Source organism: Anthonomus grandis, chromosome 7, assembly GCF_022605725.1.
Source record: "Anthonomus grandis grandis chromosome 7, icAntGran1.3, whole genome shotgun sequence".
NCBI lineage: Eukaryota > Metazoa > Arthropoda > Insecta > Coleoptera > Curculionidae > Anthonomus > Anthonomus grandis.
The window spans coordinates 17014292-17031243 of record NC_065552.1 but is presented as its reverse complement, the minus strand read 5'-3'; the positions used below and the strand labels follow the sequence as shown (position 1 = coordinate 17031243).

The 16952-nt window shown below is 32.4% G+C and overlaps 1 protein-coding gene across 2 annotated transcripts in view; it reads left to right on the top strand.

Moving 5' to 3' along the window:
• The window catches only part of LOC126738429 (lipase member J-like), a 71857-nt gene extending 55675 nt beyond the window's left edge, over window positions 1–16182 (top strand). The window contains exons 9-12 of one of the 2 annotated variants that reach the window (XM_050443768.1): window positions 319–510; window positions 1007–1067; window positions 1249–1379; window positions 15585–16182. In XM_050443768.1, coding sequence (XP_050299725.1) covers window positions 319–510; window positions 1007–1067; window positions 1249–1379; window positions 15585–16024 — 824 coding nt within the window. In that variant the 3' untranslated portion in view covers window positions 16025–16182. The remainder of the gene's footprint in view (window positions 1–318; window positions 511–1006; window positions 1068–1248; window positions 1380–15584) is intronic. The other variant, XM_050443769.1, reaches the window with a different exon arrangement.
• The last annotated feature ends 770 nt before the right edge of the window (window positions 16183–16952 follow it).

Genomic DNA, 16952 nt, shown 5'->3' with positions numbered 1-16952 from the left:
GCTCCTAATGGTATAAAGAATTTTGATTTTCAGAGTGTCATTAGTTTTTCGATACATAATGTAAGAATAGGAGAGACTGTTAGATCTATAAACAGATGTATTAATATTTCATGTGATGTTAGCAACAAGCTTTTGTATAGTCAATCTAAGCTATTTTTACTGCTCTAGGTATTTCTTCTTGAAAATATATTTAGATTTTTTCACGCAACATTAAAAAGGCTAGATCATCATTGCTTATATGAATTTTCGGGCGATATAACAATTTTTGTCTTTTATACAAACCTTTCTGCAAGTAAAGTCGATGACTAATCATTTTAGCCATATGTCGCCAAGATTGTCACCAAGCAAGAGGCTACTGCACAGAACCTGGCGATTGCAAATGTAGACTTGGCTGGTCTGGAAAAACCTGTAGAGACTGCCAGGTATTGCCAGGATGCATTAATGGATATTGTGAAAAACCTCTGGAATGCAAATGTTATTCTGGATTTACGGGAATTTTATGTCAAACACGTAAGAAGTATAATTTATAAATAATAATTATAAAGTTATTACATACATTTTTAAAATTTCACTTTTATTAAATTCTAATTTAATTTTAAACCCTAAAATTTAAATTGAAAGCACTCGTCCATTATCTCATAGAGCTCTACTTAACTAGAGAAAAAATAAAAAAACTCCAAGTCTCAGTCTCAAAACATCTTTTTATGTGTCTCGAAGGTTACATCTTTTGCTAATAAAGCACCATCTGACCTTATAGCTAGATGACCTGCTAAGTACTCATGTACTTTGAATTTTTTACTGAGACTTGGAGTTTTTTATTTTTTCCCTAAAAATTAATATTTATTAAATTAAATCGACCTCTTTGTGTACCAAATATTGAAGGCATTTTCTAATAATTAATATGTTTTACGGCAACTTCCATGTATGAGGTGAACTTAAAATAAGTTTTATAAAAAAAATATAATATATAGTAGTATATAGCCAATAATAGGCTACTTTATTGTAGCTATTTGTTCAAGCACATGCCACAAAGAAAGAGGATACTGCAGAAAACCTGGAGAATGTCGGTAAGAGAGCATTAAGCCTATTCAACAACATTGGACATATTAAAAAAAACTTTGTAATAGTTTTTTTTTTAAATAATTATATTGTTTCAACTAGTTAAAGCAATAGAACATGTATCTAGATCTAGGCTTTAAATATCTACGTATATTTTATTGAAATTTAAAATAATAAATTTATTTTAAGGTGCAAAGTAGGTTGGTGGGGTAAGGATTGTGAAAAATGTTTTCCATATCCTGGATGTGTTAATGGAACATGTAATAGACCATGGGAATGTAACTGCAAGAAAGGATGGGGAGGAATGCTTTGTAATGAAGGTATATTTTTACTCACTTTTATTATTATTTTGCCAAAAAGGATAAGAAGTTTATTAAAAGTTTGAATAGCCATTAAAAAGATTTTGCTAAAATTGGCTTGAGAAAGTGCGATCCTTCCATGGTATATATTTCGGTCTTATGTGTATGAAATAATTTTTTAGTCAACAATCAGTCACTTATATATAAATATATAAAACAATAATATTAAGCAGTGATCCCCAGAAGAAATACCAGAAGTAACAAGCATTGCTTTTGAAAGATACAGTTTTAGTATTCAGAATGTTTTGAACATAGAGGCATTATCAGAGAACTTTCAAAAATATTTTTTAACTTATTCAAAAAAATCTGATGGTCCACTCTTTCAAAGGTTTCAAAGGCTTAAAAAAAATATATGTATATAAAATTTATGCTTAAGTTCTTTCATATTAATAAGATGATATATATATATATATATATATACTTATATACTCGATATATATACTCGATACTTTATATATCTTATATATATATATATATATATATATATATATATATATATATAGAGTATCTGTATAGAGTATGAAGCTGAGTTGTTATTACCAAACTGATACCGTTTGTCACCTGTTCAACATTAACATGGCTACATGGTTTGAAAGAAATCCCAAAATAAATTGGCCTTTAAATTCATACAGAAAAATATGCACCTTTAAATGGCTTTTTAAATGTATACTCTGTACTTCCAATTAATCAGTAAAATAAAAGGACTATGAATTGATCGGTTACAAATTAACCGAAAACATGTAGGATAAAACAAAGCGTGCAAAATAAAACTTCTTTAAAATAAAAATCGTAAAATATGTAAACCATAATTATACTTATCAGGGAGGTTTACGACTGTCATAATAACTTATCCGCACAACTAGGTACTAAATTGGATATTACTAAGATTAAAGGATATAATAATGCTACTGCTCTATTTAGCGACTGATCGTTTTTGAACAGCTTACTTCTAAGTTCTTTCATTGTACTTTTCATTCTTCTTGTCCTACCACAGCCTTAGAGACACTGCTAAACATGCCTCCACTTCACATAAGCCTGAAAAAAGAGGCAATTAACAGTGCTCACAGGCTTTTCCAAACCGGCAAATTCAAGCCTGGGTATTTAAGTGGTCACCTGTGCATCCTCGAAGAAATTAAACTGGAAAATGCCAGCAAACCACGTGACCACATAACGGCCATGCTGGATCTAGAAATTCCATTCGAAGTGATCATAGATGATCGCCAATCATGGGAGAAAAAAGAAGTACCAAAAGCCAACAATGCATCGCTATGGTACACAGACGGTTCCAAACTAACAGAAGGAGCAGGACTGGGCGTATCAGGCCCTAACATTAAGATCTCAAAGTCACTGGGCAAATACCCTAACATCTTTCAAGCTGAAGTGCTTGCCATAGACATATGTGCAGAAGAGTGCATCAACCAAGGCCTCCAAAGAAAACACATATTTATACTATCAGACAGCCAAGCTGCTCTAAAGGCCCTGAAAGCTTTAGTCTGGGAGTGCAAACAAACCCTAAAGCGCCTTACAACAAAGAATCAAGTAACACTAATGTGGCTACCTGGCCACCGGGGTATAGAGGGGAACGAAGAAGCCGATCGCCTTGCAAAAAAGGGGCTCAAACACCATACTATGGTCCAGAGCCATACTGTGGTTTAATGAAGACCCACATTACCGAAGACCTAAACAGGTGGGAAAAAGAACAATTGCTGTCGCACTGGAGATGAGCACCAGGACTAAGATAGGCAAAAAAGTTTATAACTACTTCTAGAAAAAGAGCTGAACAGCTCCTAGACATGAACAGATCAGACATCAGAACAGCAGTCGGACTCCTAACCGGTCATTGCCCAGTGGAATATCACCTAAAGGCAATAGGTATAACAGAGGACGACCAATGTAGATTCTGCAGCAATGCCACAGAAACAGCAGAACACCTGCTCTGTGAATGCCCGACCCAACTCTGCAAGAGGCTCAAGTACCTGGAAGGGGTACAACCAACACCTCAAGAAGTGGGACAACTACCTCCCAAAAATATAGCTTTGTACGGCAGAAGTCTAAGACTTTTTGAGACAAACTAAGACAAGTAGAGTTAAGCACAAAATATCTCACAGGTAGCAGTGCTGAGCGGCGGATCAGCCGAAACGACTCCCTTCTCAATCTACAATCTACAAGTTCTTTCATAAACAATTTCCTACATTTTCGGCAAATTTAATGTCGGACAATGATATCTGAGTCTCGCATAGGAACGGGACAATTTTTAAGTAAAGTTGTCAAATAAAGCAATTATACGCGATTAATAATCTTTTAAATATTTTTCATAACTTTCAAAAGTAATGAATATGTTGTTAGAAAACTTTTCAAATGTTCCTCGTAAATAAACAGTTGTTGTGCGCACCCCGTAACGCGTAGTTTCGTACCCGGTGGTTGAGGGCGCCGCGCGTTAAAATGCTATCTGCTGATTGGTCCGCCTGCGTCGGAGAGTGATTCCCCGCGCCATAGTGAAGCGGAGGAGAGGTACGATTAGCGGCGTAGGAAGACCACGCGTCGTTGTTACTAATCTAACTTATTTTGACTCACCTCACGCCACTTGCACGTGGCTGATCGAAGACTGCGGTTTTCTCTTTTAAAAATGGAATAAACCAATCCTAAAGTTTTTTAACGCAATATATTTTCACACTGCAACCTAAATTTATCAACATTTTGGTCCTTCGAGCCGGATAAAAACGTACAAATACGTTTAAAAGTCGATGTGCCAGTGGAAAAAGTAGTGAAAGTGAAAACTTGAGAAGCAGCCAGCAGATACCAGATATAATAAGAGGTTAGTTAACGAGAGCAAAATCTATTGGAATTTCAATTAAATAAAGCCAGCCTTCGCCGTCTAAGTCGAGTCTCAAAACCTAAACGTAATCCTAGGGTTATAAGCTGAGATTTTTACCCAAAATTTGAATCACATTGTATTTGATTTCAAGTTAAACCTAAAAGCAAACCTGTTGCTTGTAGACTTTACATACCAGGCCCAATACCTACTTGGTGCTTTAAGTTTTGTTACATTTTACCCGAATTTTAATCTTTGAACCCTAAATAAACCCGAGAAATCAAAGGCTTGCTCAATTTAAATGAAATTCCAATAGATTTTGCTCTCGTTTTCTCATTTATTTGCAGTCTTTTATGCGCTTTATTATTATTGAAATAAAGTATAACCTTAACCAATTGATTTTACGCTATTAAATTCAGTCAAGTGTGTATAAGACCACCTCGATATTAATTTTTAGCCTCTAAAGTTGAACCTTTTTGCGCTTTTGTAAGTATAATATTTATTGATAAATAATCAGCATTACCTGTAGTAAACAATGACTGAAGAAATAACTGCAGAACAGATTTTAGTTAAAGCTAAAGGTGAAATAAAGTTTTTTACTTTAAAAAGAGGTCATCTTAAGGCATCTCTTGAACCCGATTTGAAAGATTTTTAGACGCATCTACCGAAACCTTAAGCTCACCAGATATAAAAGTTCAAATTGAAACTCGGTTACAAGCTGCTAAAACTACTCTCAATGAATTTGAAAAAATTTAGTCAGGCATTGAAGATATTCATCGGAGGTATGATCTTCCTGAGGCAGAAGATCAGGATGATGTGCGAGCAGATTTCGAAGAAAAATATTTTTCCATTATATCCAAAGCTACATTCATGCTTCAAAGCTTCACTCACTTAAGTGTTCTCATACCCGAGAACATTCCATTAAGCTCAGAACCTATAAATAATGTAACTACGCTTATGACTAATCTTGAACTCAATTCTATGAGACATTTGAATCCATAATAGATAAAAATCCTAGCCTTCCCAAGGTTCAAAAATTCTACTATTTGCAATCTGCTATAAGAGGTGATGCTGCTCAAGTCATCAGTTCACACACTGCCAGTGATGATAACTATACCATAGCATGGAAACTTCTTAAAGATAGATATCAAAACAACAAAGCAATTACACATTCCTATATCAAAGCAATTTTTAACCTACCCATGATTAAAGAGGAAAATCATTCAAGCTTACGCAAATTCTTGGATAGCTTTCAAAAGCATTTTTGATGCCTTAAAAACTTAGGTGAAAAAGTGATCCGCTGGGATACTATTTTAATTTACCTCTTATCCTCCAAACTAAGTCAAATTATTCACAGAGAATGGGAAATTACATCTAAAAATATAGAGAACCCTACCATTTTAGATCTCACTATCTTTCTTACTGAGCGGTGTTATTTATTAGAGTCTATTGACTTCAAGATCTATAATAAACACGAGTCACAATCCTCCAAGCATGTTTCTATACACAAAACCTTTGCCCATCCAGCTTTTGAATATTTTTGTCCAATATGTAAGGCTAATCATTTTGTTTATAGTTGTAAAAAGTTTATAGATTTATCCATAAATGAGGTATAATGTATATTGAGGCCAAACGACTCAAACTGTGCACTAACTGCCTGCGTCCAGGTCATCTTAACATGAATTGCAAATCGAAGCGTTTCTGTAGAACTTACAAACGCAACCACCATTCCTTGCTGCATCAGCTTGGAAGTCCTAGAACTTTCGAAGTTGCTGTAAATCCTAAATCTGATCTAGTTAGGCAAGCCAGTAACAATCAATCTCCTCAAATAGCCTTATACACTCAGTTAAGGGTGAACCCAGGTGCAAATCCAAATGACATCAATTCAACTTTGCCCAATCCTCATTCTAGCAATTCACTTTGCAATTCAAGAATTGTAAGTTCTAATCAAAATATATGTGATAGAAATAGTACTTCATCACCTCATCAACCATCTTCCTTAAAGGTATTGCCAGATAATTCCAGAAATACTCTGGCATTCCACCACGCAGAATATCAAAATAATCCCATAACCAATTTAGCCTGTGCTAATTCAACCTCGAATAACTTTATATTGCTATCTACTGTTTTAATTCAAGTATATGATGGGCACCAGATTTGCATTCCTTGCAGAGCTCTCTTGGATAGCTAAAGCTTGGATAGATAAGCTAAGCCTCAAATGGGAAAAGATTAATATACCGGTATGTGGTATTAATCAAGGGACAACTTATATAAATAAAAGAACCATGTTGACTTTTCAAGATTTGAATCTAAACTATAAATTTAAAATCTTTGCCCTAGTAATTGATAAAATTACAGAAGAATGTCCCCAGCAGGTTATTGATATTTCCAAATTCTCCATTCCACATGACGTTCAGCTAGCAGATCCAACATTCTATCAACCTTCTGAGATAGACATACTTCTGGATGCTAGTATATTCTATGAGCTATTGGTTTCTGGCCAAATAAGACTCGGAAAAAATAATCCAATTCTCCAAAATACGCTGTTAGGATGGGTTGTCTTCGGACCCATATCAGCTCATTAAGACCAATTTTGTAAACCTATATCCTGTTTTTCTCTCAACAAAAATTTTGATATTGAATTAAAAAATAGTCTTGAGAAATTCTGGCATATAGAGGAACCTATTCATGAACCCAATAAATTATCACAAGAAGAACTTGACTGCGAATCTCATTTTGTTGAAACGGTTTCTCGTACTACTTCAGGTCGTTTTGAAGTCAGTCTTCCTTTTAAAAAGAATATTTTCCAAATAGGTTCTTCTCGGGAAATAGCAGAAAAAGATTTTTTGCTATAGAAAGGAAATTTCATAGTTCCTACTCTCAATTTATTTAATAATATGAGCTTTTAGGCCATATGTCAAAGGTTGATATCACTAAGGTTTCCTCCTCGGAGCCTATATACTATCGGCCTCATCATGCTGTGGAAAAGCAGGATAGTACCACCACTAAATTGAGAGTGGTGCCTCAGCTAAATCGACCACAGGTATATCTCTAAATGACTTCCTTGTGGTCGGCCCCACTATTCAAATGGATCTGTTTTCTATCATCATCAGATTTCGTGAACATAATTACGTTCTTACAGGAGATCTTGCCAAAATGTACAGGCAAATTTTGGTGAAACCCTGTGAGAGAAATTTTCAATGGATAGTCTGGAGGGGCTCTCCCGATAGTGATTTACAACACTTCCAATTAAACACCGTAACTTACAGTACTGCAAGTGCTTCATTTTTATCTACTAGATGTTTAAAGCAAATATCCCTCGACAAAAAAACGTCATTTCCCAATGAAAGTCGTATCAAAGCCCATGATTTTTACGTTGATGACGCCCAAAAAAAGGATTAAGCGTGCTAAGTTTACTTCTGGCTTTAACCCCACGGTTGTGTTCCAAATCAAATATTTCTTCAGGAAATCTATCAGCTTGGATAAGCTTAATAAGGCACATTTGGTGACAAATGCCCAGTAATTCTTTGAGCTTTGTTTTTTAGGTTATGAAGGAATCTTTGACAATATGCTACAACATTAATTAGCTTGGGGTACGAAGAAAATCTTGGACAGATATTGGTGACAAAGTCAGTATTTGGGTTTGCGATAAAAACAAAGGATTTTGGGTTAATTTCAGAGATTTCGGATATTTCACGGGCTTGACGAGCAAAATTTGAGACATGTTTGCCTGCGGGCCAATACTTTTCTGGTTTTTTCAAGTATTGAGGTCCATGCCTCCAAAGGAGATTATTTTTGAGATCAGTAAGAGTCATGCCCCGCGATATAATATCAGCAGGATTCTGAGATGAAACAACATGGTACCAATTGCCTGCATCAGATAGTTGCTGAATTTCGGCAATTCTATTACACACAAATGTTTTTAAGCTGCGAGGTTCTAAGCTTAACCAGCACAGTACTATAGAGGAATCGGTCCAATATAAAATTTCCGATATGGGATAATTAAGAATCTTAGTGACCTTTTTTACAAGTTTTACGAGCAACAGAGCGCCACAGAGTTTCAATCTGGGTAAAGAAATAGCTTTGAGGGGGGCTACACGAGATTTTCCACAAAGTAAGTTGCAGTGGATATTCCCATCTTCATCTTCGAAACGGACATACATGGATGCACCATAAGCATTTATAGACGCATCAGAAAACCCATGTATTTAAACCCTTAGAGGATTTTTAATTGTAACTTGTCTAGGTATATTAAAGGTATTTGCTTTTGCAAGGTGATTAGAAAAATTCAACCAGATTTTGTGAAAATCACTGGGAACAGGTTCATCCCAAGATACTTTAAGTAGCCATAGTTTTTGTATTAGAATTTTTCCTTGTATTATTATAGGTCCTAAAAGACCCAGTGGGTCAAATATTGTTGATATTGCGGCAAGAATGGAGCGTTTAGTCACTAAGACATCAGGTATATTTTTTAGACTTCACAAGTATACAAATTGGTCCTTTGGAGAATTCCATGAAATTCCTAATGTTTTACTGCTTGATCCCTCATTAATTACATACTCTATAGACCCATTGTCAGTAATATCAGCTAATACAGTGGGGTTATTAGAAGCAAGTTTTCTGAGTTCAAATTTCCGTATTCTTGAAAAATTAATTTCGATTTTTGTCACCAAATTGTTTTTTTGACCGCTCTAAAATTCTACGAGTAGGTGGTCGATTAAGTCATGCGAATATAGACTTTGACTATAAACACCCTATTGTACTTCCTCATAACCATTCATTCACCGAGCTAGTTGTTACCCACGAACATGTGAAAAACTTACATCCCGGTAGTCAAACAACCCTGTCCTTTGTAAGGCAACAGTTTTGTCCACTAAAAGGAAAACCTTTAATTAAACGAATTATACGGAAATGCATGCCTTGCTTTAAGACCAATCCGCGAACTTTAATTGCCCAAATGGGAGACTTGCCACCATCCCGAGTAACCGCTAATTATGCCTTTTAATACCGGCGTAGACTATGGACTCTTTTTTCTAAAGGATTCAAAACTCAGAAACAAAAAACTCTTAAAATGTTACATTTGCATCTTTGTATGCCTAGCTACCAAAGCTGTTCACCTGGAGCTAGCTACAGAACTGACAACTCAATCGTTCATAGCAACATTTATGAGATTTATAGCCCGACGAGGTTTGTGCATAAATATGCACTCTGATAATGGTTCTAATTTTGTGGGGGCTAAAAATGAATTTAACGAGATATATAAAATTTTAAATGATGAAAGACTGCGAAGCTTTTTGAGCGAGAGTAAGATATCTTGGAATTTCATTCCGTCACGTGCTCCGCATTTTGGAGGTCTTTGGGAGGCGGCAGTAAAGTCGACAAAACAGCATCTTAGGCGAATTTTAAAAAATACGTCATTACACTATGAGGAATTTTACACGGTGCTGGTTCAAATTGAGGGCATTTTAAATTCTCGGCCGCTGATACCCTTAAGTGACGATCCAAACGATTTGGATGTTTTGACCGGCCATTTTTTAATCGGTCGTCCCTTGAATATGCACCCGGAGTTGGACTTCACAAAAATTCCTGACAATCAACTATCCCGATACCAGCACATGCAGAAAATGGCACAGCACTTCTTCCCGATAGTCATCGGAGTTTTTGCATACCTTGCATCAAAGGTACAAATGGAAATTCAAGGTCCCGCGTACCGAACTACTAGGCTTCCTTATTCTACTTAAGGAGGACAATTTACCAACCTCGCAGTGGAAAAGAGGGCGAATCATTGACTAACCTCATGCCACTTGCACGTGGCTGATCGAAGACTGGGGTTTTCTCTTTTAAAAATTGAATAAACCAATCCTAAAGTTTTTTCACGCATTATATTTTCACACTGCAACCTAAATTACTCAACATATGTTTGTTCCCCTCCAATAAAAATAATGTGAAAACCTAGTAAAATTAGATAATTAACGCCCAGATGCTCGTAAGGGAATTGGCTAAGCGCAGCATTAAGGCGGTAAGGTTGGTGTTTGATATTTGTTATTCACTTATTATATCATTGTTATTTGTTACTTCTTTACATTTTACAACATCAGATTATAAAACTTTTACCTGACTTGCGTTTACTGTATTTAAGATGTTTGCATATAAACGTAAGATCCTTGGCTCTAAGTATAGATGAGCTAAATGCATTTTTGCCTGCCTCAAGTTTTGACATAATCGCAGTATCTGAAACATGGCTGATTCCACAGATAAATTCTCAAGTAGCTAAAATTCCGGGTTATAACTTCCTAAGGCAAGATAGAGTGGGCCGAGGAGGGGGAGGAGTGGGTTTGTATGAGAGGGATTATTTTGATTATGTTCTGGTGAAAAATAAATAATTAAATATACTCAAAGCCTTTATATTGAACAAATATGGATTAAATTAAAAATTCTCTGATCATGACTTCATATTTTGTGATTTATGAATACCCCATTATAAAAATCAAATTAAGTTTAATGAATACAGAGATATTAAAAGCATCGATATTATCAAGTTTCAGTATGATTTTCAGTTTATATTGTGGCGAAATATCTACGATATTCATTTCTAAAGAATCAACTATCAAAATCGAAAAATTATTGGCAGGGCTTACGAAAATATTGTCATAGAATTAAACAAAATAATACCTAATCTCTTAAAAAATCCTAATAAATTAAATAATTTTTTAATATCTGTTATTCCAAGAAAACCAAGTCAATAATAAAGATGTCATGAATCTTTACAAAATTAATTTTAAGGAAAACTTAATAAATTCAACTTTTCAACTTCATTCTCTTTTTCAAGTCAATGGAAATGTGTTATAATAACACCCCTGCCCAAATGTAGTGACCCAAAAGATTATAAGGTTCTAAGACCAATTAGTGTTCTACCTTGCTTCATTAGAAAAAATTATTTACCACCAATTGACCAAACATGTTCAACATAATAAAATAGTACCGAATGTGCAGCCTGGATTTCGAAAGGGCCATAGCTGTTCTACGGCTTTGGCTATAACAGATAATATTTTGAGAGCCACCAACATGGGAAAAATTACAATTTTAACACTATAGATCAAAATTTATTATTGGCAATTTTATCTTATGTAGGATTTAAAAGAGATGTGATTCAATTTTTTAAACATTATTTAACGGGAAGAAGTCAGCGTGTTAGGATTGATGGAATATTATCTAGCTCATAGCATATTCTCTGCGGGGTCCTTAGAGATCGTTATAAGTCCATTAATATATGCCATATTTACATCAAATGTAAATAAAATAATAAAAACATAAGTTCACTACTACGCGGCTGATTGTTTCAAGATTTTGGAACCACGAATCTTTATACATAAAATCTTTAATTATTATTTTTAGCAGGAGAGTTGAGTAAAAAAATATGCCTATAATAAAACTTCAAAAATTTTTTAATTTTAAAATGATAATTGATAATATATATTTAGTTATAAGATTTTTCTCTTGAATTAAGGTACTATGGATATCTTAGGTTAAGTAGAGCAGGGTAGATAATAGCAAAATTATCTTTAGGATAATATAATTATTTGTAAATCTAACTTAAATTGTGAAAGTAAAGTCTTTATTATGATTATCATTATTATTATTATTATTATTAATTTAATGATGCACTAAATCAGTATTTCCCAGGTTAATGTTTAGCAAAGGAACTGTATCTTCAATTTTTTATATAACTCATCGCATTTTAATTCATTTACTTATGATTAAATTAGTAGAAGGTTTTTGAAAAGGCTTTTGTAAACATACAGGGAAATAAAGGTTACACATGGTTGTCGTCCTCTCAACAATAAACATTCAACCATGTTTATCTGGATTTTAAGACTTTTGTGATGTGTTTTATGTAGTTCTGATTTGACGATGGCTATTATAATAGCCAAAATGTACTCTACATTCATATAAAGATGTTTTGCATTTTATTGTGGGGAGAACGACAACCATTCGTACGTAACCTTTATAGTTTTACTCCTCTGCTAAGTATTGACTAAGTATTGAATACTAAGTATTAACAGGGTGTCCAAAAAGTCAACGATAATACTAAAAAGGCTAATAGCCTTAGACTTTCGTAAAAAATCGATGATTTTCGAAATATTAGCACAAGGTCTGCTGCTAAAATAAATAAAGGTCTCAGTATTTTTATAGCTGCTATAACTTTAGAGCATACGCTAATCTTTTCTCCTTCTCAAGTGTAGATCATGCCTTTAAGTTTACCATTCAAACCAAAGTGGTAGACTCTTTTTGGATAGGTAACGTCTTTGCTGGAAGAATTCTTTGTCCATACACTTTATAGGATTCTCTGGGTTTAAGTAAAACCATTTCTTTATCTTTTCCAATTATGGCATAAACTATATCTGAATCATTTGGTGATTATTTTTATTATCATAATATAGCTGGTGCATGAGAACATCTTTAGCTATCGTTGTTAACATTTAGTTATAACGGGTAACACAGAAAAAGGGAAACACTTAATAACTTTTTTACTTTAAAAGAGAAGCAAGTGAAAATTGGTATATCGATAGAATAGTTATAAGAGCTTCTTTTAACATATTCTGTTGTCTTCCGTCACATCCGGGTTAACCGGAAGTGACATTACCTTTTTTATTTTAAATGGGATACTTTGTATATTAATACGTTTTTCAATAGAAAATAATATTCTAAGAATAATAATATTTTATTTGCTACCTTTTGTTTTTAACTATTAAATTCGTTATTTTTTTTAACTTATATATTAATCGATTTAAAAAATAATTATATAAATTGCTGCAAAAAAATTGCATATTAAAAGTGATGTTTCCAACAACGTGCTATCGAAAAAAATATACTAAAGTCCAAAAATATTGGTTTGGAAATTATAAATAGATTACTTGAATAAAAATTAAAACTTTCAACGCATTTATGGCATCCCCTTTTAAAATTAAAAAAAAAATATTTTTTTATGAATATAAAACAAAAAGCAACAAATGCAGTTATATTATTCTCCGAATATTATTTTCTTTTGAAATATGTAATAATATACCAAGTGTTCCATTAAAAAAAAAAGTTAGTGTCACTTTCAGTTAAACTGGGAATAACAACTGAATATGTCAAAAGATGCTCTCATAACAATTTCATCGACATACCAAATTTCATTTGTTTACCTTTATGAGTAAAATAGTTGTTATATGTTCTTTTTCCTGTGTCACCCGGTATATATAAATTTTAAAATACTAGGCATTCATGACATCTAATCCTAATATATTATAATATTAATAAATCGTTTAATACAATATTGAAAAAAAAACAATAAAAAACTGTCCAAAATATGTCAACATGTCATGAGGCGAAATTCAGTCATAATGGTTATTCAACTCTATGTGTGGTGATGTTAATAAGAGGCAACCATGTAAATAATAAAACTAGGTTTCAATTAAAGTAGTTTAAAAAGCTAAAACTATCAAAAATAAACTAGAATTAAACAATAAATATAGGTTTGACCTAAAACAAAATAATTTAAAATAATATACAGGATACCTCCGATTAAGTTGCCACTATTAGTATCTTTGCTAATGTTTAAGATACATACATTACGGGTAAATTAGCAAACTAGTAGGATTTTTTTCTTTTGATTAAAATAGTGAAAACATAAAAAAATTAACCTCGCATTTTCGAGATGATATAAAAAATTGACTTTTGTTAAATGGAATCCCCTGTATATTTTTACATAAATTGAAATAAAATAATTTTTCTAATAAAAAAGTTTATTTACGCTAATACCCTAAACTTAAAAAAAACAAAGTTATAGCGATGTTATTAGCTTGGTCAAATCCAGGCAAGTTGGCTTTAAACATTTTGAGAGCAAAACAAATAAATCATTATTTGAAAAATAAAATGACAGTAACACGTTAGCAATGTGATTTTTGTAAAATCTAAATAAGTAAAATACCTTTAACACATATTAAAAAATGTGATGTGTTAGAATGTTATGTAAGGGTAATAGTGACATACAAGTTTATGTTAAAAAAATATGTGACAGACTGCTAGAAGAATACCTCCAGATATTCCACACTCGCTAAACTGATGATACTTTTTAATTCTCTACAGAAAATTCAGAAATAACGAAAACGCGTTAAAAAGAACTAGTAGAAGGAATTCAAATTCGAAGAAGGGAAAGAAAGAAACCAATTTATAATAAGCAAGGATATTGAAATTTTTATTTTGGCATATTTTGAAGCTCATATGGAAAGTTTAACTACAGATTTAGCAAGAGATTACTATGGAAACTTAGCAGTAGTAGTAGCAATAAAGCGGGTATTAAAGAAACACAAATTTGTGCGATATAAGTATCGACCAGTATAAACTTGACTGTCTGGGGACGAAAGAAAATTTGCTTTTTGCAACTAGTTTCGTAATGCATATGCAGCAAATGATGATATTTCAAGCTGTATAATTTGGAGCCACAAAGCTAGCTTTGCAAATAAAAGTATGTTTAATTGTAAAAATCTGTCATATTATCTATGATTCTCCATAGATAACATGCATGCTAGCATATTCCCATGCAAAATAAGGATCTGGCATGGTTTCATTTACTAACTAAACAAAGTTGCGTCACTGCCTATCTTACTTACTCTATAGTGGTATTTCTGAACAGGTAATACTCGTACAGGTAGATAGGGCGGGGTAGAAAAATAGCCTGGCGCTATGTTCACTAATATAAATAAATTATTTAAATTTATCTACTTTTCGAGGAAAAATAATTAATAAAAAGTGAGAAATTAAATTTAAGAATAAGTTTTACGCTAATACCAATAATATAAGTAATCCAATTTAAAACGTCGTATCGCAGTCGTACAGGGATAGAGGCAGACAATTTGAACGCATCCGACTTAAGTAAAGTCTTATTTCGTTTATTTTGACTGTACAATTATTAACTTAGCTTAGATTCTCGGCGTACATTTGACTATGTACTCGTACTAAAAAAAATATACCCCCATTGAACCAATAATCTAGAAAGTATCTTACCATTTTGAAATCTAGATTACTAATTAATTTGATACTAAATTTTGATTGTATTGTATTAAAGAGTGAAGTAATTTTGCAAAAGACTGATAATTTATTAAAAATGTGAACAGTTATGTTTGAATGTCAAAATAGATAAGTGGCGACCATCAATAAATCAATACGATTATTATTATTAATATGAAAAGGATGATAAATTGGCCACAATGTCTTTTTGTCAATTTTATTTCTTCTTTGTGCATTTAGTATTTTTATTATATATTTTAAAAATATTTAACAATATGCATATATTTATTTTTAAATTTTAGCTCTTACCTATTGCGAAGATAATCCTGATATCTGCAAAAATGGTGCCAAGTGCATCTCCCTCACTCGCGACGACGGCTCTTTCAGGTGCTTATGCCGAGAAGGAACCTTCGGTAAATTCTGCGAATTAAGTGACCATTCTTTTTCTACGAAACCAATATCAACTACTAATAAGACTTTTATATCATTAAATAAGGAAAATCAAAATATCACAGACTTTCAGTCTGGTTTCAAGACAGAGAAACTTATTCTAAAATCAAATGAGAAGCCTATTCAAAATTTAAGAAAACCACTTAAGAATTCGAAACCTGCAAAAATAGTAAATCCTATGAAAATAGAAAATGTTAGTTTTGTGTTTGCGCAAGATGCAGATTCCAACATAAAACAAAAAATTATTGGAAACATTATTGCTAAAACAGAGGCAAAAAACCTTAGTAATTAAAAAAATAGATATGTAATAGGTATAAGTAAATTTTAAGAAAAAAAAATAAATTTGTTAGATCTTAGTTTGCCTACAATAAATTAAATTATATTATAGTTAAAATGATAAAGTTATTATAGTTATATTAGATTAAATTATATTATATAGTCCAAATTCAATTCTAATATTATTTACATGTGCAATTATGATGTAAAATAATTAACTAATTTATGTACAAGACGATGTTTAAAATGTAGTTATTTTATTTATTTATTTATTTATTTTTATTTATGTACTTTTATTATATCGCATGTAAAATTATAGAAATAGATTTTTTTTTATATTCGATTTATGTAAAGATATGCACAGATGTCTTTTTTATAGCACACTATAACAATGTGCAGACGATTCGAAACCTTACATGTCAATTAACCGTGAAAATGTAATAGAATGAAATTTAAAATAAATAAAGAGTTAAATATAATATTTAATATGCCAATGATCATAATCAGTGCAACGTAATTATCAGTGCAACGAAATCCTAGGTAATTCTTACAAGTCAAAATAAACAAGTAAGGGAGCACGTGAAAAATAATATGTCGATTATCTTAAATAATTAACCCATTTCCTTTTAAATAGGAAACAAAAACCTGGGCATAACTATCGACGAAACAACAAAGTTTGAACCACATATCAACAATAAATTAAATGCAGCTTACTATCGCTTAAAAAACTGTCTACGTTTAAAAATAAAATACTTTCTTTGTGATACCCTCATTTTATCATTATTTGATTACGGGGATGTAGTATACTCCGAGTTAAATAAAACAAATGAGTTTATATAAAACAAATCAGAAATTACAAAACATATAGATAATATTCTCTTTTAAGATCCCCAATAGAGATTATATATTTTTCACGTCTAAATAATAACAATTTTAATCACGGA